Raw genomic sequence first — 26,728 nt, 5'->3', positions numbered from 1 at the left:
CTACTAGGGAGGGGAGGCAGGAGGATCTTTTGAGCCCAGGAGTTTGAGGCTGTGGTGAGCTGTGCCCATGCCCCTGTACATCAGTCTGCACAACAGAGTGAAACCCTGACTCAAAAAAGAGAAAGAGAGGAAGAAAAGAGAAGAGGGAGAAACACAGCAGCTCTTGCATGGAGCGAAGGTTGTTAAGGACACAGTGAGCAGGCAACTGTCTGCAAGCCAAAAAGAGAGGCCCCTGGAGAAACCAAACCTGTGGACACTTCAGTCTTGTACTTTCAGATTCCAGAGTGGAGAAAATAAATTTCTGTTGTTTGAGCCACCTACTCGGTATTTTGTGATGACAGCCTGAGTAGACTGGCTCACAATTTAATACAAACTCCAGAGGACAAGATGTCTTCTTTTATTAAGTTGCGTGTTTTGTATCAGGTTCTAACTGGTAACTGCTAAAAATATGATTACTTTTATTTTGGGGGACAAGTGATCCAACGACATTCCAAATTTACATTATAAAGAGAGTGAATTGAATACATTATCCTGGTCCACTCCCACCTTTTTTTTTTTCTTCAGCCACTTATTTTCCCTTCCTGCCCTGCTGATGCTCTGTGAGAGTTTGCCCTGCTTGCCTATGAAGGGTGTGACAGTATCTCTAGAAACTGGTCGGGACTGTGACTTGTGCTCGTTGAAACTTCTAAGAGAAAGAAAAAGAAGTCATCTTATTGCTGATTACATTTCACACAAGGCAGAATGCTGTGGTTGAACATCATCATACGGTGACAGCCGATACTGCGGACTCCATCACACCTGGAAAAATAGCCAGGGTTCTTCACAGGGTGCTGCTCGTGTTCTGATCATAAAAGAGGGGGTGTGAGTGAGAATAAGGCAATAAATATGAGCTGTTCCATAGTGCAAAAACTCTGATCTTCAGAGGACGTTGTCCACAGGAAGCTCACAATCCCAGGCAGAGAGGCAGTAAACAAGTGCTTGAAGCCAAGATTGGGTCAGCAATGGTCTTTACACCTAAGTGTCCCTGGCTATTAAGAAGGTTAGGTGATATAAAATTGTGCTTTTCACCCATTCTTTGGGTATTATATATTTAATGGTCTAGATTTCCTATAGATAAAGATAGAGATAGAGACACAGAGAAAGCGGAGGGAGAGAGGATGATGTTCCAATCTTTTCTTTTTCTCTGTTGTACAAATTCTAGCAGGTGGAGACTGAGTCAGTGAAGTGACTTGTCCAAGGTCACATGATTCATGTCAGGGTCGAGTAGGGAACTGGAGTTTCCTCATCTCCAACCCAGTCCTCTTGATGGTTATCACTGTGACCTAATTAACAAGAGCAGCAAATATTTTCAGAAGTGTAATTTCACACTTAGAGATTATATTTTTCCAAAAAGGATCAAGAGAATGTGTTGACTTTGCAAGATGGTTTTGTCATTGTCTCTTAAGTAGCCCACTCAATCTAAATGTCTCTGTTTCAAGAGCATAATTGCTCTTAATAAGTTACAATTTAAAATATTACTATAAAGGAGAGACTTTAAGAAGGTGACATGGACGTGATTCAGTGGTGTAGAAACGAACCCTGGCTTGACCAGCATCATCATCTTTCACCTCTTTTCAGGAATGCAAGAAGGTGGCCCCTGATGATCGACCCTCAAGGCCAGGCTAACAAATGGATCAAGAACATGGAGAAAACCAACAGTCTTCATCTCATCAAGCTGAACGATCCTGATTATGTCAGAACTTTGGAGAATTGCATCCAGTTTGGTACTCCTGGTATGTAGTTGAATAGCAAACATATGTTCTGTAAACGCCTGGAGAGGGCATAGTGAACTCAAAATCGTGTAGTGTTTACATTTTAAAGGATGTCAGACTCATCTTAAATAGTGACTTTGTGCATCTTCTTCATTACTTATTGATAAGTAATCAAAAGTGAACATCAAAGATTATAAACCTTGAAGATGAGGAGACTTTCTTTGCCTCAAGATTCATTGGTGTTTTAATTTCCGTCTGTTGTTCCCATTCTTTAGTTCTCAATATAACTCCACTTCTCCAATTAAAAGGAACACTTAATATACCAATACTATTTTGACACAACATTAGTTCAATTATCTATTTATTCCACTCTTAACTTGTTCTACAAAAGTGGCAGAGATTACAGATTTTGTATGCCTGGCTATTATCTGTTATTTTCAACAGAGACATTAGAAACATGACAAGGAGTTTTCATTGAAGCTCTGATGCAGATGCCACATTTATCAGAACAAAAAGCAGAATACTTTGTCATTCACGTAAATGGAGATTATTAGTCATGTTTTAAATTCATTTAACCCATCAAGTTTTTACTACTTATGTGACCAAATAGATGTAAACACTTAGGAAACTACCACATCATTAGCCCCAGGACAGGTGCAGCAAAGCACACTTGCTATTAGAACTAGTACAGTATGTAAGAATTTATTGTGTGGTCTTACAGATATCTTATTTGCACATATTAATAATTAGTCTTCAAAAATTAATTACAATTTTAGGTTCTGTTATGGTAAGCATGAAATGAAAATTATCTGAGTCTACCTATAAAACTTTGTGTTTATATTATGGATACACACACACACGGCATTTCCATTCATTTGATCAGAGTTCTTAGCATAGAGTATAGTGATATAGAAGTTACATAAAAAGGAGAAAAATGATAGCTATTATTAAATATTTTGCTTGTCCAATATTAGCATCAGCTATACGTATATGTGTATGTATGTGTGTTTGTGTGTGTGTGTATCACTATAGTAAAAATAGAAAGTGGACATCCATCACTAACTCTTATTAGGACTAATATAGTTAAAGGGTAGGAGTGCTGGCTCTAGATTCAGAGTACTTCCCTCTGTCACTCAGTGTTTGACTCAATGACCATCCTGAGATTCAGTTTCCCCATCTGTACCTTAACCATCTAGTGTGAGGAAGAAATGAGCTACTATATGTGGGATGCTTAGAGCAGTGTCTAAGTGCTCAGATTATGTTGTGTTTTTTTGTTGCACATTTGCTATATGGTTTATGTGTATCATCATTTGTAGAATATAATAAGAAAGGCACAGATGACATACTGTAAGAATTCAGAGGCATCAGGGGAGATTTCTTGAAGGAATTAGCACCTTAAATACTTTAAATAATTAAAATTACTTAATTTAACTTAAATAGTCAAATAATTTCTGTGACTCAATAAAAGACAAATGATCATTGAGCACCTACCATGTGCTGTCAGACATTCTAGAGATTTCTGTGATATCTGTTGCATATCTTGATGTTAGAGTTACATAATTTTAGAGGAGAAAGGGTCAGAGATTATCTGCCTAGTGTTTTTCAATTTATGGGTCACAGCCATGGGAGAGAAAATCAGTGTAGTGGGTCATGGCCAACATTTGTCATGAAATGCAAGAGGAAAGAGCAGAACATGAGACTGTAACACAGGGTGTAAAGTAAGCATTATTTCATGATGTTTCTGACATTTTATGTGTGTATGTGTGTACCCGGTCAGGATTTAAAATGTATTTCTTATTTTGAATTTGGCCATAAAAATTTGAAATCCAATAACAATCCCAGCCACTCCCTTTATTTACAAGGTAAGTGAGATATTAGAGAAAGTTCGTTAAATGGCTGACCCAGGGCTATGTATTCCATTAAGGGAGTGCTGGGACTTGTCCCCAAGTCTTATGCCTTTGTCCAGTGTTCACTGTGTCACATAAGAAGACCTTCTTTCAGTTGATCTGACCTATACTTTGGAATAAAATACTTCTTTTCTAAAAATTTTTTTTATCTTAAAGATGTGAAGTACAATTCAGGGTTAGGTATACAAATGTTTATTATGCAGGTATTGTTGTTGATGAGGTGTGCCTTCCCTTGGCAGTTTCCCACTACTGCCAATCCCTTTTTTATAGTATTATGATAATTGTTCAAGGTCCACTTATAAGTGAGAACATGTGGTACTTGGTTCTTTGTTTCTGTGATGGATCACTCAGTATTATAAGTCCATCCAAGTTGCTGTGAAATTCATAATTTTGTCCTTATTTATGGCTGCGTAATATTCCATTGTGAATATGTACCACATTTTTTTTATCCAGTTCTCTTTTGATGGGCAGCACGACTGGTTCCGTGTTTTTGCTATTGTGAATAATGCTGCAATAAACATGCATGTGCAGGTATCTTTTTTATAGAGTGATTTGAGTTCCTCCAGGTATATTCCCAGTAGGGGGATTATGGGGTGGTATGTATGGAAGGTTGATTTTTAGATCTTTTAGGAATCACCAAACTATTTTCCACAAAGGTTATACTAGTTTACACTCTCACCAACAGTGTAGAAGTGTTCCCTTTTCATTGCATCCTCTCCAGCATCTGTTGTTTTTTGAGTTATTGATGATGGCCATCCTCACTGGAGTTAGGTAGTGTCTCAATGTGGTTTTAATTTGCAGGAGTAAAATACTTCTTAAGTGACTGGTGACTATTTACAATGTTTTCTAACATTAGTCATCAGAGGGAAGTGAAAAGTTTTAATTTATTAATAGAAGGAGAGACAGATGGCAGATTTCATAGCTATTTTTATATTTAGTCATCAATTAAAAGATGTGGTTACTGTTACTTTTGCAACATAAGTAGTTGAAGACTCTTCCATTTAAGAAGCTATCTTTATACATTAACCTGTCCAGGACAGGGAGTCTTGCATCCCTCCAGGCGGCCTCACCCTCCACCTGTGTTTCAACCAGAGCAGGGCTCCCTTTTCTTTTTTATATTGAATTTTAAGGTAAGATCCTCTTTTTAAAAGTGTTCTGCTTTAAAACAGTTTGAAAGCCAGTGTTATAGGAAATAAAGGTCTATCTATATTAGCTACACCATTGGATAAGGTGTGCATAGATTATTAATTATACAAATATTGCTGATAAAAAAATCGATGTGTATAGAAGGTATTTTCATGACTTTCCATTGTATCCGTTTTTTAAAAATCTGTATATCAACAGTACAATCTATGGCATCTGAGCCTCCTTACTTTTCTTATCTCCCAGCACTCAACTTGCTTTTTCTCTTGTTCATAAGTGATCAGGGACTCAAAACTGCTTCTGGTATAACATTTCTTTCATTGGTGATGATTGTCTGTCATCACCTAATGAACGTTTGTGTTGCAACTGCCACACTCCAGGCACTGCGGGAGTCTCTGGAAACAGTGCGAGCAGGACAGACATGGGCTCTGCTTTCATGAAGCTGACTGGTTCAGGGGGAACAGATGATGGGAAGTTAGGATGAGCTGGGGACCAGGGCTCCTGGGAGCCAGTGACTTCAGAACAGTGTGGCATTGCTCCCATGTCTCAGCTATCTTACTCTTCCACACATCTGGGAAGCTCCTCTACATTTCATCTTTTAAGATAAGATGTAAAAGGATACCTGCACAATGAATATTTGTATACCTAACCCTGAATTGTATCTCACAATTTTAAAATAAAAATTAAAAGAGAAAAAAAGATAAGATGCAGCTCAAATACCTTTTTTGTCTGTGGCATCTCAACCCCTCCAATGAAGTGCCAATGCTAAACTCTCGTGAATGTTTACTATTGTCCTAGTTTTATGTTCTTATTTGTTTCTCATCCACATCCGGCTTGAGGGCACCTGACAAATGCTCAGTGACTGTTGAATCCACTTGGAAAACAACATGCCACAGAAGTGAACAAAGTGCACAGTAATGTTCCCTATTAATTTGAAGTCTTCCACTGGATAATGTAGATAACTTAAAAACTGATATTATTTAATGTCCTAAGTGCAAAAGAAATTTGAAAAGAACTTTTGCTTCTCCTTGTGTCTCTGTGCTAAGAATGAGTGCTGGTTTGTTGCAGTGAGATGCTCTGCCTTCTGAGAGATGCCAGCAGCTGTGTGCATGCTCCCCAGTCCTGGTCTCCCGCAAACCTCGCCAAGCCTGTGTTGCTCTGGACGTGGGAATGAGGAAGGAGGGTTCAGCATAAACCAGCATACTGCGAAGATTGATGATAGAAATATGAATAGAAGTCTGTCTCATGAGCTTGCCCATGTAATTTTAACGTGAGACGTATTTGATCTAATTAAAAGCTAAAGGAATCAAGTGTTAGAGTCCAAATAAACATGATGAAATTAAGGATAGCATTCTGGGTAACTCATGTACCTATCAATTTTTATTATTTTTTTCTCTTTTTAAAAGTTTATAGTGCTTTTACATTTCCCAGTAAGGCTTATAGTTAATAACTATTCAATACAGAGAATATATTTTTTAAAATCAAGATTCTACAAAAATCTTTCCTAACAGACTTAAGACTTGTTTCTACCAGTGAGGCAATACATTTTCACTCTTGGGAAAAAAGAATCAAGTCTGTAATATCTAAGTTTTATAATGTATATTTTAGCTTAAAAAAAAGACCTACATATATTAATATGGACATTCAATTACATTTCAAACTAGAAAACTTAGGGTGAGTAGGGGATGAAAATGTACAGTAAAGTATTATTTTTAGCTAACATTAATTTAAATAGCAGATTATATGCAAAAAACCAATATTGATAAATATTGAAATTAAGCAGAATTTTTCTTAAACAGAATTCCAGTTCATAATTATCTAGCAAATTAGTAGATTTTTAAAATATTTCATATAAAAATGGAAATGAAAGATTTTCACTATTATCACTATTATTGTTTAACATTATTAGGAAAGTAATTTTCAATGCAATAAAATGAAGCAATGAGGGTGCTATCACATTTAAAAAGGGGAAACCATTATCATGTTAATAAACAATATACTTCACCTAGACAACTAGATAATTAACCGAAAGCTGTAAGAATTAAAGAACTCAGTGGAGTGGATATATTCCAAAAAGGATGTTAAATCAGTAACAACTGGGAAACAGGTTGGTTCTGAAACAACCAATAGGTGGTGAAGAATCAGTGAACAGAAACAAAACAAAGCTAACCAGTGAATAGGACACAAAGCAAAACAAAATAAAATAAATAAAAAAGGAGAGTGACTTTAACAGTAAAAAGTGAGAAAATGACAAAACTTTACAGAAAACCAAGGGAAGATATGACTAAGACATATCTTCTGATAGAAAAATGAAAGATTGTAAAGATGTCAACTCTTTCAGAAATAGTGTTTAGAAAATAATACTATATCTGTACAATGGCCATTAGTATACCTAACTCTGAGTTATACCCCACATCTTTAAAATAGAAAAAAAACTAAAACTAAATACTAGGAGAAAAGAACATTAAAAAGCCAATAAAAATTCAGAAGAATAAGTGTGGAATGAACTGAAATAAGCTCTGGAATGAACCCTAACCTATGTGCACCTTGGATACTCTATAAATGAAGCATTATAAACCAGTGGGAAAATTATGGATCATTCCAGCAAAGTGGTGTTGGAAAACTGGCTTTGTGGAAAACTATATCAAATCAGGGTCTATCTTCATACCAAAATATGTTCCAGATGAATAAGAGAATTAAATATGAAAGAAAAAACAGAAGGCAAATGCTAAAGAAAACAGTCCTTTGATGGGAAAGACCATTTTAAGAAAATATACAATGGAAAAAAACTTTAAAAAAGAAAAGATTAATATTAAAATTTAAATTTTAAATTTCAGCTAAGAAATATATAGAAGTGAGAGTATCAAATAATCATAATTTATGAAACTTACTGTATCCCAATTTAAGCCATCAAACTGTCATCAAAGTATCTTACAATGGGGGAAAACATGTTCTCTGTCTGAATAGTTGATAAAATTGTGAATTAGTATTGACTTTTTTAAGGTGTAGCAATTTTTAAAGACACCTTACCTTTTAGAGACACTTGCAGCTGAAGTTGTATGTGTCTAGGGCATGGTAAATAATCTAGATGAGATGGGGGTGGATGAAACAGGATTGGTTGGATTTACAAGGTTGAAGTCAGTGTTTGGTGCATCAAGGTTCATGATACAGTTCTCTTTATTCTAGAAAAAGGGTTGAAAATTTCCACATGAACAAGTTAAATTGTAAGAAGAAATATAAGCCAATTTAAAAACAAGTGAGAAACTGGGAAAAATACTTGCCAAGTCATGTTAAAAAATACAAATAAAGTTTTTAAGCAAGCCTATTGTGACAGTGTGCTGGCCATTCCCTGTATACTCACCCTCTTCCTCTCTGTTAGCACCTGTGGGACCCAGGCATGCTGCCTCCAGAGAGAGAGTAACATCTCCTAACCTCTGTTGTGGTTGCATGCAGCCATGTGACAGTGGTTGGTGTTGGTCAAGTGACTCTATTCTGACCAATGATGTAAGTGGAAGTGCCATTTGTGACTCACAGGAAATATCCTTAAAGGATGTTTCTTCTTTCTTTCTTCCTCCTTTCTGATGACTGGAAAATGGAAGTGACATGAAAGGCCATGTTGGCCAAAGAGATCAAAGCTGAGTATGAAGACTCTTGAAAAAGAAAGGTGGTGAGAACCTGGCTGTGTATGGTTAGACACACTGTCCTTCCAGCCCCGAACTGACCACCTTGGGCTCCCCTTTCCATGAGACATGGCTCTCCCCTTGTTGGCATTACCATTATTTGGGGTTTTCTGACACCTGTAACTGAACCTGATTGTAAATAACATACCCCACAGTGAAAAGTGGGCAAATATACTAGCATACAGTTTCTAGAAGGAAAAATATAATTAGTCAAAGAGTAGCTAAAACACCCTGCCCAAAATACAAATTTTAACATTATTTTTTGCCTATCAAATGGTATAAGTCACAAATATATTATTTAATGCTGACACTATCACACAGTGGTTGAGAGAGCAATGGAACTAAACTGCCCAGTTCAATTTCCTACTTTGTCATTGATTAGCTGATTTAACTGAAAAATTTACTTTGATTGCCTGTCTTGTTTCATCTGTAAAACTGGGGTAATTGTCTATGCTTTTAAAATTATGAAGATGGTAAGAAAATACAGTGCAAGCATGGTATCCAGTGTTTGTAAGCACAGTGATATTTTGTAAAAATAGGTTGAAAAGTAAAATGAGTGCTCACTGCAACTCTGAAGACTCCGTAGCTTTTCAGGAAAGTAATTTGGCAACATAAACAGTTTTTAAAGCTGTTGCCCATTGACTGTTCATAACAGTTGACCATTATTTTCACTTCTAGGACTCCAGCCTGATTAAGTAATCAGAGATTAACACAAAGGTCTATTTTAAGAGACGTTCACTGTAGCCTTGTTAATAACAGTATAAAAATGGAAGCAACCTAAACAATAGGAAATTAGCTTACTTAATGTATTCTGATGCACTCATATTATTTAACCATGAAAAATAATCATTTTATGCAAGCAGAAAATGAAAATGAGTCTAAAAATCATCTGACATGCCAGCTTTGACTCAGAGCCCAGCAGTGGAAATCGCCAAGAAGACAATTTTAGGAATTATTTAGCTAGGGGTTAGCTAGCTAGCTGTGGGAAAGGAAAGAGCTTGTCTTCACTGTCATTGCAGTAGAGACCCACATAGCTGTTGTGCTGTTCCCTGAGCCCCTTTCTTCCAGTGCAGGTTACATGTCAATCCCTTGAGGCACTTCTGTAGAACACCATGATCCAAGTTTGGCTGTGACAGCCCCACAAACACCAGAGTGTAAGACTTTAGCTCAGCAAACATATCAGCAGCCTTAACAATGCCACTGACCTCGACCCAGGAATTTTCCTTCTAGAATGCTATCAGAAGAAAATGTCCTGAAATGTAAAGTTTTGCATATTGTGTTATTAAAGTGCTATTTATAACATTCAGAACAGGACACAATACAAATATCTAATAATAGAGCACTGGTTAAAAAAATGAGAGAATGCTAATATGATAGATGATGATACAATAATTAAAAGCATGTTTATCAGTTTTTAATAACATGTGGAAACATTTATTCTGTAAGTCAAATAAAATAATGAGCATGCAAAATTCAGTAAATTGTTTAGTCTCAACTGTGTCAAAAAAGGTAAATAAAGGCCGGGCTCGGTGGCTCAGCCTGTAATCCCGCGCCTTTGGGAGGCTGAGGTCAGTGGATTGCCTGAGCCCACGGGTTCGAGACCCGCCTGGGCAGCGAGACCTCATCTCTACAATAAATCAAAAAATCAGCCGGGTGTGGTAGCGCATGCCTGTAATTCCGGTTACTTGGAAGGCTGAGGCGGAAGGATCACCGGAGCCCAGCAGGTCGAGGCTGCGGTGGCTGGGAGCGGCCACTGCACTCCAGTCTGGGTGACAGAGTGAGACTCCAACTCAAAAAAAAAAAAAAGTAAATAAAAAATACTGAAGAGAAAAAATAATTTATTCAACAAATAGTTATATCATCTGGAACTTTGTCATTTTTCTACCAACCTATATATAAGTCAATTATGTAAAATAATTAGGGGAGAGGAAGACTAACATTAAGAAAATCTAATTAAAGATAGTTCTCTAATTTCTTCTTTGTACTTACCTGTATTTTCCAGATGTTCCACAAGAAGCATGTTATTTTTATGTTTAAAAATATAGTAACCAGGCCGGGTGCAGTGGCTCACCCTATAATCCCAGCACTTTGGGAGGCTGAGGTGAGAGGTTTGCCTGAGTCCACGGGTTTGAGACCAGCCTGGGCAACTTGGTGAAACCTCGTATCTACAATAAATTTTAAACAATTAGCTGGACATGGTGGTGCATACCTGTGGTTCCAGCTACCTGGAAGGCTGAGGTGGAAGGATCACCTGAGCCCAGCAGGTTGAGGCTGTGGTGGCCGTGAGTATGTCACTGCACTCCAGTCTGGGCGACAGAGTGAGACTCCAACTCAAAAAGAAAAAAAAATTACAGTAACCATTTAGATAAGTACAGCCAGACATGGCTTTTCTCTGGTCTCTCAGGTGGGTAGACTTGACTTCCATAGTACACGGCCGGCCACATAGTGACCCAAGGCCAGGCAGGGAGCTTACAGGTTGTTGCTCAGGTATAGAAGCAGGTGGGTGATGGGTAGACCCTCAGTGAAGCCCTCCCTATGGAATGCAACTGTTCTTAGGACACTAGGGAAGATAAGGATAATTTTGTAGATAACTAGGCATGGAAGCCATCTATGAGACTGAAGGAACTTGGACACTTGAATATGCACAGTAAATACTTAAAATAACATGCAGTCTTTTTCTGATTTTACTCCAGTGTTGCTAGAAAATGTAGGAGAAGAGCTCGATCCGATCCTGGAGCCCCTCCTGCTCAAGCAGACCTTCAAGCAGGGTGGGAGCATCTGTATCCGGCTGGGCGACACCACAGTGGAGTATGCACCTGACTTCCGTTTCTATATTACCACCAAGTTGCGGAACCCCCACTACCTGCCTGAGACGTCGGTGAAGGCCAGTATCTACTGGGGGCTAGTGACCATGTCTTCCTCTGAGCCATAGGACAGGTCTTCCTAGGAAAGGTAGATTTTGTCCTTTTTTAGTGTTTCCTGAAGTTGCTCTAATAACTTCCAAATGCTGCTTTTCTCTGTGCATGTAGGTAATAAAGGAGCCTTCAGTATTCTGAAAAAAGACCACCAGAATCTAATTTCTGCAGTTGATATTATCCTTAGATTTTCATTGTTGGAAACAGATGACATCTATTCATGTTCTTTCTTTGTAGTAAATGATAATATGCTGATTATTGGAATTGAAATTCAGAAACAGACTACCATTCTTTCTTCTCAGACTAAGGTTGCTGCTATCTGATTTTATGTAATTACTTAAAAGAACTGATTTCAATCACTGTTCTTTTAAAATACTATAAGTTCCTTTAAAGAGTAAAGTTAGCTTACAGTTGTAGTCAAGGACTGACATGACTTGCAATGTTGCTGGCAGTGGAGCGACTGGGTTTAGGACCAACACCTTGTCCGTTTTTGTTCTAATCCTTAGTCCTGGGTGGTGTGCAGTAGATAAGGGTGCTGAGTGAATGCGTGAAGGCTGTAGGCAGGAAAAGTTGTGGAGAAACTTTTAGATTTGGGAAGTTACATAGAGAGACAAGAGCTGTCCAGTGAGTTTAGAGGCTTCCTTTATTAGAAATGCTTAAATTAGCATGGGTGTCTTTCTGCAGAGGCAGAGAAAGGGCTAGGATTGTGTAATTCATTCCCTACAAGATGAATAAACGTGATCCCTGCTTTGCAGAGGTTCATATTGTAAATCTCATCTGTGCTAAGTGATCGTGTTGTGTGACCAGGAAGACAGAGGGGCCACCGTGTGTCCTGGTGGCTCCAAGTTGAGGACACACTTAGATCGACATTTGGGGGAAGACTGGGGGGAAATAGGGTGAACCTTGAACTTAATTTTTAAAACAGAAATGTTAAAATATGGAAATTCCTAGCCATCGTTTTCAATTAATTAAAATACAATATGTTATTTAAACACCTAAAATCTATCTTTTATTCACTTACCTGTTAGAAGAGGAAATACCCAGGAGTAGTTCAGGGCATATAGTAGGGTCCCACTACCTTGGTTCATATCTCAGCTCTGTTGCTTGCCAGGTGTGTGATCTGAGACATGTCATTTAGCCTCTCTGGGCCTCAGTCCCTCATCTATCAAATGGGAGTAATGAAAGTCTCTGTCTCATAGCATGATGTGAAGACTAAATAAATTAATCTGTGTAAAATGCTTGGAAAAAAATGTTTGTTTGGTTTTTTTGAGTTGAAGTCTCACTCTGTCACCGAGACTGGAGTGCTCCTGGCCACCGCAGCCTCAACCTGCTGGGCTCCGGCGATCCTTCTGCCTCAGCCTTCCAAGTAGCTGGAACTACAGGCGTGCACTACCACACCCGGCTAATTTTTTGATTTATTGTAGAGATGAGGTCTCACCAAGTCGCCCAGGCGGTTCTTGAACCCATGGGCTCAGGCAATTCACTCACCTCAGCCACCCAAGGCGCGGGATTACAGGCTGAGCCACTGGGCCCAGCAAAAAATGTTTTTTTATTAAATGGCATGGGAAACCTTTTTTACTTTTTGGTAAGATATGTGCGGCTATCACATAACATAAACAATTCCTAGCTCACTAATAACTGGAATAGCAGGAGTCATAAAACTCTGTGGAGGAGGGGATCTGATCTATGATTCAGTATCAAAATCCTGAGATCCCCAGGGTGTCTTCTTGCTTCATTATTTTTAATTGCTGGGATTGATTAAACAGGGATTAGAAAACATGGTGAGGCTGTTACTTGCTTTCATTTACAATTTAGACCACTTCCTCTGGATCTCCTTTCAGACTCTTTTACGTACCTTTTGCTTTCAAAAGCACCCAAGGGATGGTGTCATGCTGGTATGATCCTTCTGAGTCTAAATGAAAATCAAACTATGAAACCATTTTTATGATCTTATATGTTTATTTGTGAACAAATGTCTAGATTTGCAAAATCTTGATTTCCAAAGCTCCAGCCTTGATGGAATATGAATGAATACCTCCTCATGTCTGAACACCATGACATAAAAGCTGTAAAACATGCATTTTGCTGACACTGTGTCCACAGTTTTTAGATTAAGCACATGCGACCTGTGTGCTTGCTGTCTCATGCCAGTAGGGAAAATCTCTTGAAAGCTCTAATTATAGTTTTCCTGAGAACAAATGCTAAAATAGTGGAATTCCATGACATTTAATGAGATTTCCAAATTGCTCGAATTCAAGACTTGCTTATTATCTCATCTAAATTTATGATCATGTCCAGGTAGTCTGTACTTAGTGATCCAGGGCCTACTGTGAGGCATGTGGGGGAAAGTTTATCCCAGATGACACCCACTGTGGAAGAGGAGCCTAGGCTGGGTGGAAGGAGGGATTCCTTGTCCTAGGGAACTTGCAAAAGGCCATTTTATACCTACTGACCATGGGTAGAACATTTTCTTACACAAACGAAGTTACTCTGTTCCTACCTAGGAAAAATTGTCTTATGAGGAAAGGGACTGGTATCTCCCACCCAGCAGTTAAGACTATACAGATGAAAAATGGGCAGTGGTAGAGAACAGCAGCTCCAGCACTGCCTGTTTCAGTTTGTGAGAAAGGAGAACCTTTGCACCTGGCAACACAAATAGTCTACGAATCAGGCAAAACCACCAGAGGTGCTCATGACACACCAGGATGGAAATATCACTTGGGCCCTTCCTTGTCTTGCCCTACTGCCACTGGAGAAATGTTAGGGGGAAGCACGATGGCTGTGTCCGTGGTTGTGCAGTTTGTCCACCAAGAAGGATTGAAGAGGGCTGACCCTGGCCCGGCGTGGGCGCAGCCTGCCCCGGGTTGTTCCTTTTCCTAACACACACAGGGCAGCTCACAGACAGCAGAGCCCGGGAGGGATGCAGCAAGACAAGTGTGGCGCTGGTACTGTGCCAGTAAATCCCTCTGATGTGCTGCCTGAAAGACAAGCCCGCTCCATGCTCTGCTCTACAAATTCTCCTGTTTAAAATTCAAATTATTTTTTAAAATCTCAGATTTGAGTGTGTCAAAGTGGCAAGTTTTTAGCTGCTGCAATTTAGCCAGGCTGTGATATAAAATAAATATATTTTATAAAAACTTTGGGATCAAATTGTCACTAACATGTAGGGTTCAGTGGTGTTGCCTCCTTTCGCTGGGGACAGGGCAGGACCTAGGTAAACACCAGGTCTCCGCAGGGGACTTGTGGGAGTGTTTCAAGGGGAGGAAGCCAGCCTTTCCAGCGCTGGTAGCTGAACACTTAGGGTCCTTGGATGCGCGTGGTGGGAGATGTCTGTCTTGATGATCCATGATCACTGGGGAGCCTTCCTGGGCACCCCTCCAGCTCCCAGGGATGAACTGCGACTTGCCTGCTTCCTCCAGCCTGCTGCCCCCTCTGCCTCTGTGCCTTTGCCCATGCTGTTCCTCCTCCAGGAGCCACCATTCTCAGTCCTGGCCACACCTGCCACCACCTGGGAACACTTCAAACCCCCGAGACAGAGCCTCACCCCAGACCAATTAAACTACACTCACCAGAGAGGGGCCCAGACACGACTGGCTTTCAAATTCTGTGGGATATTCCAACCAGTGGTCAAGACTGAGACCTTCTGGGCCGTGATGGTACCATCTTCTTGGCAGACTGTCGGTCGCCCTGTAAGTTTTAGCTTTAGGGTCCATTTTGAGGGACACTACCTTGCCTTCCATGTTGAGGAAGGTGCCTTCCTCAGTGCTCCTGAACATTGCCATCACCACACTCAGAGATGTGTGCCTGGGACACGACTGGCTCTCCTGTCTGCCCAACCGAGCCACCTCTCCTTCAGGGAAGGACCAGACTGTATCTTATTCTTCGTGGTATCGAGCCTGATTTCTAGGAGTTACTATTTTATAGGAAACACCTTGGGCAGTCATCCCCAAATGCCTGGAATTTTAGAAAACAGAAAGCAACTCCGTGAACAGGTAGCGCTGACATCCTGGCTGTACGTTTGGTAGGTTTGTAGGGAGCATTGCTCTGTGCAGACAGTAGAGTCAGGAAGTCATGGGATGACCCCCATGCTGAGTTATTTTCCTTCTGGTCTGGGAGAGGGATGATAGAACCAATGGTCACATGTGGTGTACAGTGTACTGTGGGAGGCAGGGCCCCTGTGAGAAGGGACAGAAAGTGCTTGGGGAGGAGACTGGGAGAGTGACAAAGGGAGCTGGGACGTGATCTGCACACTGGCCACTGAGCAGGGCTTGCCAACTGGAGAATGAGAGAAGGGCATCCATGCAGGGTAGGCATTGGTACACAGAGGCATGTCCTAGAGGCCTGTGGAAAGTTCCACAGTCTAAATGGAAAGGAAGGAGGGGTGGGAGATAGGGCTTAAGATGTGGGCATGACATACACAATTGTCCTGTGACCATAAAACCCAAACAGAAAAAGAGAAAGTTGATGAAACACAATGAGAAGAAAGAGCCGTCTGGCGGCGGGGGGGGGAGAAGACACTTGTGGATCCTCACTTCAAGACAGTAGGACAGGCTGACTGCTAAACATATGAAAAACAAACAAGTGGAGATTTCAGAGGATGCCAAGGTCAAGTCAGTGTTTATTGGCTCTGGGCTCTCTGGGGACCAGAGCCAGGAATTTCTGTGGCTTATTGCTGTGCATGGATGGGTGTGCAGGCTGCCGAGAGCTGTGTCATGAAATGAGGTGGAGAAGGAAAACGTATATACTACATAAGCAACATTTCCAATACATGTAGTAGTGTTGGCACGAAGAGAGAGTTCTATAACTGGAAGGGATTATCTGCAATAGAAGGATTTATTTGCTGTTTGGATTTTTAAAAAAAGAAACCTGAGCATATTTTCATGTTTGTAGGAAAGAACCAGGAAAGTAGGCAGGGGGGATTATCTGGGGGAGTGTTTAGTTACCTGGAGGAAGCAGGTGTTGCAGCCAGCATCCTGGGGACACCATTAAAATGTAAATTCCTCGGTTCACAAGAGTGACTGGTTATCATGTTGTAAAAATACATTACTCATGACAAGTAATTACAGTGTTCCTCCTCTCATCTCGATTTGTAAGATTTCCTGTACTTTTGACAATACTAGGATCCTTAAAATGTAAATCACCTAGTCCAACTAATATGAAAGGTAACTTCCATCCTGATCCTAATGGATTTTGGTGTTAAAGAGTTGTCAGAAGTCAGACCAGTTTTAAATAAGAATAAATCAATCACCAAACAAACCCCTGGAGGTCTTGAATTTCTGACCATGAGAAACTGTAGTGATTTTTTAATCCCACAATCATGCTTGTCTGTGTCTTTAATCAGAATCTCAACAAATTCTACCTTCACACCTGCTGCTACACAATAAAGAAAGCCTATTTTAAGGTCAGGACTTGACACGTATAAGCAGAAGCTGTTTCAATAGAAGTACTGATGTGATCTTGGTGTATCTTTTAATTTATAGGTAACACTGTTAAATTTCATGATAACTTTGGAAGGAATGCAAGATCAGCTCCTGGGAATCGTGGTGGCACGAGAAAGGCCAGACCTTGAGGAAGAGAAGCAGGCCTTGATCTTACAAGGAGCTGAAAACAAAAGGTTCTGCATGTGATAAAACACAGAATTGCTCTTATTTGTGTTGAGACCACTAGAACAAACTAAAGTACATTTTAGGATTTCTTTTGTTGGTATAATAGGTACACTGAGGGGGAAAATTAAGAGGAAAATGTAAGGAATTACCATGCCTCTAGATTAATTTAGAACATTGCATTACTGAACATGTTTTAACAAGCAAATTCTTAGGCATGTGCAGAACTGGAAGGCCTGCCACCAGTAAACGCAGCATGCTTTCAAATATTCAACTAAATTTTAACACAAAAGCTTTCTCTTGTGTTAAAGTATTTCTCACGTAACTGAGGAGACCTTTTTGCTGGAACACAATGAATATGCTACTTTCTGCTCATAATATTCACATACCAGGTAGAAAGAGTCCAGCTGTGTACATTGTTTAAGATTTCAGAAAATAGATGAAGTGCTCAGCTCTGTTCGCTCCAAGCTGAGATGCTTGATGGCAGAGTGGATTGGCTTGCCGTATTTCTCTCTAGTTACCACATCAGTGATCATTAAAAAGGGAACTGGTGCAGAAAGGCCCATCTTTGTGACATTTTGCAAGATAAGAAATTAATTTTACAACATCACCATTACCGATATTTGTCACAAAGTGATGCATTTCTTTAGGTTACAAGCTCTTTGTCTCTTATAAAAGAACGTATACGTGAGGTGATTCTAAATGATTTCTTTTTCTTCTGAGAAAATTCCGTCTTATTCCAGGCAGTTAAAAGAAATAGAAGACAAGATTTTGGAAGTTCTTTCGTCTTCAGAAGGCAATATATTAGAGGATGAAACTGCTATTAAGATATTATCTTCCTCCAAGGCTCTGGCTAATGAGATTTCTCAGAAGCAGGAAGTGGCCGAAGAGACTGAGAAGAAGATCGACACCACCCGCATGGGCTACCGGCCCATTGCCGTGCATTCCTCCATTCTGTTTTTCTCGATTGCTGACTTGGCCAGCATCGAGCCCATGTACCAGTATTCACTGGTCTGGTTCATTAACCTTTTCATCCTGTCCATCGAAAATTCAGAGAAATCAGAAATTTTAACCAAAAGGTATGTAAAGGAAATTATCACTAAATTAATTAACGCATGAAAATTAGAGCGTATTTGTGGCTCCTGTGGTGTCTCAGAATGGTGCAATTGCTGTGGCCACCACCTGAAGTGAGCTTGACTAATCACGGTGCCGGAGGAAAGCTGAAGGTTGAAAGTTGAACAGCTGTGTCCAAATTCAGTCTGCCAAAACACTGTTTATAGAGATACAGGATTAGAATGTGATTCTAGAAAGAGGCAGCATTTACCTTTGTTTATCATTTGTAAAGTATGTTAAAAATTGGAGATATGGAAAGAGTTGTTAATACTCTCACAAGAGAGGACTCCTGTTCTCTATGCACTAATATTTGAAAGGCTGCAAATTCACATTATAATATACAATAAAATGTATCAAGTACCAAGATCAGAATCGCAAACCTTCTTGTGATTATTTGTGGTGTTTCTTTTGTGTTATTCTTATTATATAAAATACCTTCTATTACTGTTGACTATTGGGATAAGTGATAGAATTAAGACCTAACAGAGTAAATCTTTGTGAGAATAAAATTTCATTTGATTTTTTTAACAGTGAGATAATTTGCAGTTTGGCATTAAAACATTTTTAATAGCATTTAATGTGAGATTACTTTTGAACAAAGAAAGTAATTAATTGCAACCTTTGCCGTTTGTAAACTTCTTGATCAATATGAGCTTAGGTACTTCAGTTTCTTGATTATTTAAACCCACAAAGGAAACTCAACTTAATATTTGTCATTCACAGTTAAGAATTATCTTTTAGAAATCCAAAATGTTAACCTCATTGAAATTAAATTGACACTTGGCTTGACTAAAACGAATTTCAGATGTCTCCCAATGAGACAGAGAGGAAGAGTAGGTTATTTCTTGGGAAGAAATGCATAATGATAGAGTTTAAAGTTTGTTTTTATATGATGGTATTTGAAAATGGTTAGGTTATTTCTCTAGTTCTTCCAGTTCTGAAATTTTCAGGTTTAGCAAGGATTACTGAAATAAAGAGAACACAATTTTAAGTGATCTTTTTTTAGAACCATTTTCCTAGCCATTTTCACAATAAGTTAGTTCATTGCACATGTGTGTCTGGTGTTCACACTCGATTTTCAGTTCTGTGAGACAAAGATTTGAAATATACATTTACACAGCCCCAGTACTTCCAACAGTGTGGATCATGTGACAGCCACACAGTAAGTGATGCCCTGATCATCTCTGCAGGACTTTTTTCTTCTTCTTCTTTTCTTTTCTTTTTTCTTCCCTTTCCCTTTCCCTTCCCCTTCCTTCCTTCCTTCCTTCCTTCCTTCCTTCCTTCCTTCCTTCCTTCCTTCCTTCCTTCCTTCCTTCGAGTCAGGTTGCAGTGAGTGGCATGATCCCAGCTCACTGCAGCCTCAGCCTCCTGGGCTCAGAGGATCTTCCTGCCTCAGTCTCCTGAGTAGCTAGGACTATGGACACACATCACCACACCTGGCTTCTTTTTTTTTTGGTAGAGATGAGGTCTCACTATGTTGCTTAGACTGGTCTCAAGCGATGTTCCTGCCTCAGCCTCCCAAAGTGCTGGGATTATAGGTATTAGTCACTGCTCCTCACCATTCTCTGCAAGTCTTAACTCTACCTTGATTGAAACAATAACCACCAGAGCATTAGCCTCTTAACTAGTTTAAAATCAAGGTATTTGGTGGAGTCTAGGAAATTTCTTTGGTCTGCTATTTAAAATGCATTTTTCATATAACATTTAAAAATTAGAAAAATTCTGTGCTTTAAAAGTAATGATTGTCTTTTATTTTTTCTTGTTATATTAAATTAGAACTCGCCCAAGACATGGGATCTGTTTTTTCATTATTATGCTGTAGTGTCTTAGATGCAAAGAAAATCAAATCCTTTTTTACCCAGATGCGAGATTTGAATGAATTCCAGAAAACAAAATGTGGCTTTTTCTTTTTAAACTCCTTTAATTTAGAAACAATAAAAAAAAAATCATATGTATCACTGTAGTAGTACTACAAGTATAATTCTGGGACCAAAGAATAAATAGAGAAAATGTGTTTTTGAACCTTTATTGAAGTTATTACCGTACATGCATAAATGTGCAGAAATCAGAATTTGCTGAGGGAATTTTTGTAAGTGAGCAGACCTGTGTAGCTAGCACCCCTCTCCAGCAGGACTCAGAACATGTCATCCTGGAAGTGTCACCATCTCCTCACTGCCCTCCTCACCTCCAAGAACTGCTGCCCTGTCTACAACATCACAGATGGGTTTTGACAGGTTCAGAATTCCCTGTATCTGGATCCCCACAGTGTGTGCTGTCCAAGTCTGGAATCATGTGTTCAGCATCCTGTTGGTAAAACTCACACACGGTGTTTTGTCTGGGACAGTGTTTTGTTCACTTTTGCTGTTAGTTTTCCATTGTGTGACTGTTGTTAAGGAAGTGTATTAAAAATGAAGTCTTCTCCCACCCAGAAATTTTCTTCACAAAGGTTGTCAAGAAAGAAGACACTTTCACTATGGAAAAAGCATTAAACCAGAATACAATGGATGTTGCAGGGATCTGCAGAGATGGCAGAGAAAGAAAGGAGTCTCCTCCAGATGATCCGATCAGAAGAAAAATTGCAGAGACAGCAAGGAATCCCCCCAGATTATTCGAGCAGAAGAGGCATAACAGAGACAGAAAGGAATCCTCCCCCAGGTTATCTGAGCAGAAGAGAGATTGCAGACAAAGAAAAGAATCTTCTCCTGATTATTCAAGCAGAAAAGAGATTGCAGAGAAAGAAAGGAGTCCCTCCTCAGATTATCTGAGCAGAAAACAGATTACAGAGTTAGAAAGGAATCCCCCCTCACCACCACCAGATTATCTGAGCAGAAGAAAGATTGCAGAGACAGACAGAAAGTAATTTCCCCCAGATTATCCAAACAGAAGAGAGATTGCAGAGACAGAAAGGAATCTCTGCCCCCTGCCGCAGATGAGATCAGAAGAGAGATTGCAGAGAAACAAAGGCATCTTCCCCAGATTCTCTGAGCAGAAGAGAGGTTGCAGAGACAGAAAAGATCCCTTCCCCAAGATTATCCAGCAGAAGAGAGATTACAGAGACAGAAAGTAGTCCCCCTTGGTAATTGGAGCAGAACCTGCCCATTTCATCCTGATTTTACCTGGCAATTGTGGCAACCATCTTTTTTCGCAAATTGACTGTGTCTGGAGGAAAACCAAACTTTTCATGTCTATGTGATGAGAAGTCATTTGGGGCTTGGCACAAGGAGCCCCCTGAAGTTAGGGATCTGCCCTCCCACAGGAACTTGGAGTTTGGAGGCTAGAGGTCACTATGCTGTCTTCCTTGGTGCTTACTTATGTTCCAGAGAAATGGCTCCATGGGTCTTCCAAAAGGACATTACTGGGTCACAAAACTCACAAAGCCTGACTAGTTTTGTAAAGAATTCATACACATTTCCAAGAGAGGAGATGGTGCTTACAAATTTAAGTGCCCTAAGAAAAAGAAGAGGGGGGAATCTCCTTATTTTCAACAGGGAGAATTAAACCCCTTATTTTTAATTTGTGTTTGTCCTAACACTAAATTATAAATTAAATTATAATCATTATGAATAATAAACATCAGAAGACAAAAAGGATGAACTATATTTATATTCCTAAGTAAAAGGAAATGGGGAGATCATCTTAGACCAGTATTGAGATTCTAAGATGATTTGGCAGGCTAGTGTTAAGTCACAGTTTTCCATGCTTTCAGTATAGCTATCGTCTATTAACTGGCTAAAGTCCACCCGTTATCAAAGTTTTTATCTTTTCTACTGTTGAAGACACTGAGGTGGCTTCCAGTTTAGGGCTATTGTGAGTTTTTGCTGCCTTAAACATCCCTGTACATGGCTTTTCATGTAGTTATGTCTATGCCCGTAGTGGTATATCCAGGAATAAAACTGATGACCTCGGGGAATGCTGTGTTCCCTTTAAGTATTGCCAAATAGTATTTCGGATCATCTCTCTTAAAAGAGAGAACCTTTTAATTAGTCCTGTTTAATCTTTTTTTTTTTTTGAGTTAGAGCCTCACTCCACTGCTCAGGCTGGAGTGCAGGGGCACACTCACAGCCACCCCAGCGTTGACCTGCTAGACTCCGGTAATCCTTCCACCTCAGCCTTCCAAATAACCAGAACTACAGGCATGCGCCACCACACCCGGCTAATTTTTTATTTATTGTAGAGACGAGGTCTCACCAAGTTGCCCGGGCTGGTCTCAAACCCGTGGGCTCAGGCAGTCCCCTCATCTCGGCCTCCCAAAGTGCTGGGATTACAGGGACTTTTTTTTTTTTAAGTAAAATAAGATTTTCGAATTAAGAAGCTAGCTCCCAAATCAGAAATTAAAGAGAGATTGAATCCTCCTAGGAATGATTGACCTGCTAACTGTTGTTAAACATCAAATAACAAGTGGACTTTAGCTAGTTAATGGATCATAGCTATACTGAAAGTATGGAAAACTGTGACTTAACACTAGCCTGTTAAATTATCTTAGAATCTTAATACTGGTCTAAAATGATCTCCCCATTTCCTTTTACCTAGGAATATAAATGTAGTTCATTCTTTTTTGTCTTCTAATGGTTATTATTCATAATGACTATAATTTAAGTATGACACAAAGAATATATTATGTTATGACTACTGAGATGGTTACTGTGAAATTACCACAATAACTTGGATCATGTTATATATAATTTTTAATGCATTAGAATTTATGTAACAGAGTAAATAAATAACTGTAACTAAAAAATACAGAAACAAAAATTAAAATCTAGCCTGGGTACAGTGGCTCACATCTGCAATCCCAACACTTTAGAAGGCCGAGACAGGAGAACTGCTTGAGCCCAGGATTTCAAGACCAGCCTGGGCAACGTAGCAAGACCTCGTTTCTACAAAAAATTAAAGCATTATCTAGGTGTGGTGGCATACGTCTGGAGTTCCATCTACTTGGGAAGCTGAGGAGGGAGGTTTGCTTGAGCCCAGGAGTTCAAGGCTGTGGTGAGCTGTGATTGTGCCACCGTACTCCAGCCTGGATAATAGAGTGAGACCCTGACCCCCCCCAAAAAAAAATCTAACCAGGATATAGTTTTGTTATAGGGATCAAACTGAACTCTATCACTATACAAATGTGTATATATGTAATTACACAATTTTTTTTCTCACTTCTATCAAAATCATTTTCCCATGTTATTAAATACTCTTCTGAAACACAATTTTTTTTAAAATTTGGAATCTCACTCCATTGCCCAGGCTGGAGTGCAGTGTCATGCTCACAGCCACTCCAGCATCGACCTGCTGGTCCCAAGCAATCCTTCCGCCTCAGCCTTCCAAGTAGCCGGAGAAACATGATTTTTTAATGTCTAAAACATTTATTGAATATTGTTTATTTTATGTACCATCTAAAGATGCCCCTGAATTTCTGAAACACAATTTTTAGTGGCTGGATCATATACCATTTTATGTATGTACTAATTTTCTTTTTTTTTGAGTTGGAGTCTCACTCTGTTGCCCAGACTGGAGTGCAGTGCCACTCCCGGCCACAGTAGCCTTGACCTGCTGGGCTCCGGCGATCCTTCTGCCTCAGCCTTCCAAGTAACTGGAACTACAGGCGCGCTACCACGCCCGGCTAATTTTTTGATTTATTGTAGAGATGAGGTCTCGCCTGCCCAGGTGGGTCTCGAACCCGCGGGCTCAGGCAGTTCACTCACCTCAGCCTCCCAAAGGCGCGGGATTACAGGCTGAGCCACCGAGCCCGGCTTGTACTAATTTTCTTAATCTGAAATGTTTTCCCAGCTTTTGTATTGTAAATAATGCTGCAGTAAATGTACATGTCTGCATCATTGATTATTTTTCTAGGCTACTGTCCCCAAATTAGGGAAAGGTATTTACTTCTTTCAGATTTCTGATATGAATTCCTTCTCTGGAAGGTAATTCAGATGCATAACTTCATCAGAAGAGCATGTGTGAACTTATGTCACTGTGTCACCAGCATTGAGAGTGATAGTTTTATCTTCTTTTTCACCTTAATAGTGATAGTTTTATCTTCTTTTTCACCTTATTAAAATATCATATTTTAATTTCCATTTTCACTAGTAAGTTTGAACTTGAACTTCTAACATGGTGATCCTTGTCATTTTTCCTTCAGTTTTTCTATCTACAAGAGGAAATTTGTCTCAAAGTGCAAAAAATTTTATTTTATTTTATTTTAGAGAGACCAAATCTGAGTCACCCTATATTAATTGTACTGTACTGCTACAGGTGAGACAAATTAGATGCCATGTATGAAAAGCCCACCTGTCAGCTTAACAATGGGAACAGGAATAGCATCCTTATTTTAAATCTTCTAAGAATTCTTCAGCAACTACTGTCAGGGCCTTCTCTACCAAACCCTTTTTTAGAATTCCTAACTAGAAATAAGATAGCATCAATTTGTTGCAGTTCTCTTTGTGGGAATGCTGGCAGGGGATTAAACTGTTAAGAAAACAGGCCAGGAAGCAAAAATGGATAAGCAAATAGAGTTAGGATGATTGACAGCCTGGGATACTCATCTGGACATTGCCAAGATCCAATCATACAGGTGGATTCTTTTTTTCTAGACACATCCAGGAACACCAGTTTAATTTTGCTTAATCATAACCAGACTGTGGTGATTTTTCCTTCAGATATATTGATCTGCTTAGAAAGTTTGAATCATTAATCCGTGTCAATCATTGGTTCTTACTAAATGTTTTCAGTCAGTTGTTTTAGGTCATTTCTATTATAACTAGTATAACCTACATAGTAAAAATATTTTTAAAATTTTGATTTCAGTGATAATTTATCTTCTGTGATAATTAGGTTAAAATACTTAAAGTGTTAGATTGACATGAAGAATTATTGCGGATACAGATCACATGTTAACACTTACTAGAAAGCTGTTAGAAATTTGTGTTTTCATATATTGACTCTGTAGCAAATAAAAATGTAGTTTATCAAGTTTGTGACTTCTTCAGCTTTTATGGATTTATGATCAGAGTAGCATAGTATTAAATTTAATTTAATAAAGAATCTATTAATTTAAGTCTGTTTAATATATAAAGATATTTGGAAGTATTTATGTTACAAAGAGATCAAATTATACCCCCCAGAAGTGCTTCATAGTTAAAAAGTCTGAGGACTTTTTAATTCAATAGGTTAATATGCCATCCACTTTTTTCCAAAAGGGAAATTCAGTTTTTAATTTTTTAAATTTTTACTTATTTATTTTTGAGTCAGAGTCTCAGTCTGTCAGCCAAGCCGGAGTGCAGTGGCATGCTCTCATCCACCGCAGCTTCAACCTGATCAGCCTTCCAAGTAGCTGGAACCTCAGGTGCACGCCTCCATGCCTGGATTATTTATTTATTTATTCATTTATTGTAGAGATGAGGTCTCCTCAAGTTGCCCAGCCTGGTCTTGAGCCCCTGGGCTCAGGCAATCCTCTCACCTCGGCCTCCCAAAGTGCTGAGATTACAGGCATGAGCCGCCACACCTGGCCAAGATTCAGTTTTTTAAAAAACCAGTCAACAGTAAAATGCAGCTCTGCTGAAGTATTTCTACCCAGTGTAGCTCTCATGGGTGATTCCTTCAAGGTAATTGACCAGAAAGTGTGTTAGAAGAGCAAGCATCTAAGTCATTTATCAAGGTTTCCTTAAGAGTGGATCCATTGTCATGTATTTACTTTCTCTTGCCCCCAGGCTCCAGATCCTCAAGGATCACTTCACTTACTCGCTCTATGTCAACGTCTGCCGCTCACTGTTCGAGAAGGACAAGCTGCTATTCTCGTTCTGCCTCACGGTGAACCTTCTGCTACATGAGCACGAGGTCAGCACTATCCCCCTTCATAAGAAAAAGCATATGTTTACAGAATCGCTATCCTGTTCCATTAGTCTGTGTGACTGTTCTTGTACCAATACCAGGCTATTTGATTATTGTAGTCTTGTAATAGAATTTAAAGTCTGAAAGTGTGATATCTGCCACATTGTTTCTTTTGCTAAGGATTGTTTTGGCTATTCGTGGTCATGGTCGTTTATGTTTCCATATGAATTTCTGTATAGTTGTTTCCAGGTCTGAGAAGAATGATGTCGGTAATTTTAATGGGTGTAGTGTTGAATCTGTAGGTTGCCTTTGGTAGGATGGACATCTTAACAATGCTGATTCTTCTATTCCATAAGCATGGAATGTTTTTCCATTTGTTTGTATCTTCTTTGACTTCGTTGAGCAGTGTTTTGTAGTTTTCGTCGTAAAGATCTTTCACTTCTCTGGTTAGGAAGATGCCGAGGTATTTCTTTCCTTTTTGTTTTGTGTCTATTGTGAATGGGGTTGTGCTTTTTATTTGATTCTCTGCCTGTTTGTTGTTGGTGTATAAAAATACCACTTTTGCCGGGCTCGGTGGCTCAGCCTGTAATCCCGTGTTTTGGGAGGCCGAGGTGAGTGGATTGCTTGAGCCCACGGGTTCGAGACCCGTCTGGGCAACTTGGGGAGACCTCATCTCTACAATAAATAAAAAAAAATTAGCCGGGTGTGATAGCACACACCTATAGTTCCAGCTACCTGGAAGGCTGAGGCGGAAGGATCGCTGGAGCCCAGCAGGTCGAGGCTGTGGTGGCCGGG

At 39.5% G+C, this 26,728-nt stretch overlaps 1 protein-coding gene across 1 annotated transcript in view; it reads left to right on the top strand.

Moving 5' to 3' along the window:
- The window catches only part of DNAH7 (dynein axonemal heavy chain 7), a 280,274-nt gene that overhangs the window by 191,722 nt on the left and 61,824 nt on the right, over window positions 1-26,728 (top strand). The window contains exons 45-49 of the mRNA XM_008063530.1: window positions 1,618-1,772; window positions 11,175-11,365; window positions 16,877-17,010; window positions 17,743-18,078; window positions 25,813-25,939. Of these exons, the coding sequence (XP_008061721.1) occupies window positions 1,618-1,772; window positions 11,175-11,365; window positions 16,877-17,010; window positions 17,743-18,078; window positions 25,813-25,939 (943 nt within the window). The remainder of the gene's footprint in view (window positions 1-1,617; window positions 1,773-11,174; window positions 11,366-16,876; window positions 17,011-17,742; window positions 18,079-25,812; window positions 25,940-26,728) is intronic.

This window comes from Carlito syrichta, unplaced genomic scaffold (assembly GCF_000164805.1).
Source record: "Carlito syrichta isolate Samal-C Ts95f unplaced genomic scaffold, Tarsius_syrichta-2.0.1 Scaffold306906, whole genome shotgun sequence".
Taxonomy (NCBI): Eukaryota; Metazoa; Chordata; class Mammalia; order Primates; family Tarsiidae; genus Carlito; species Carlito syrichta.
This window is presented reverse-complemented; position numbering and strand designations above follow the sequence as displayed.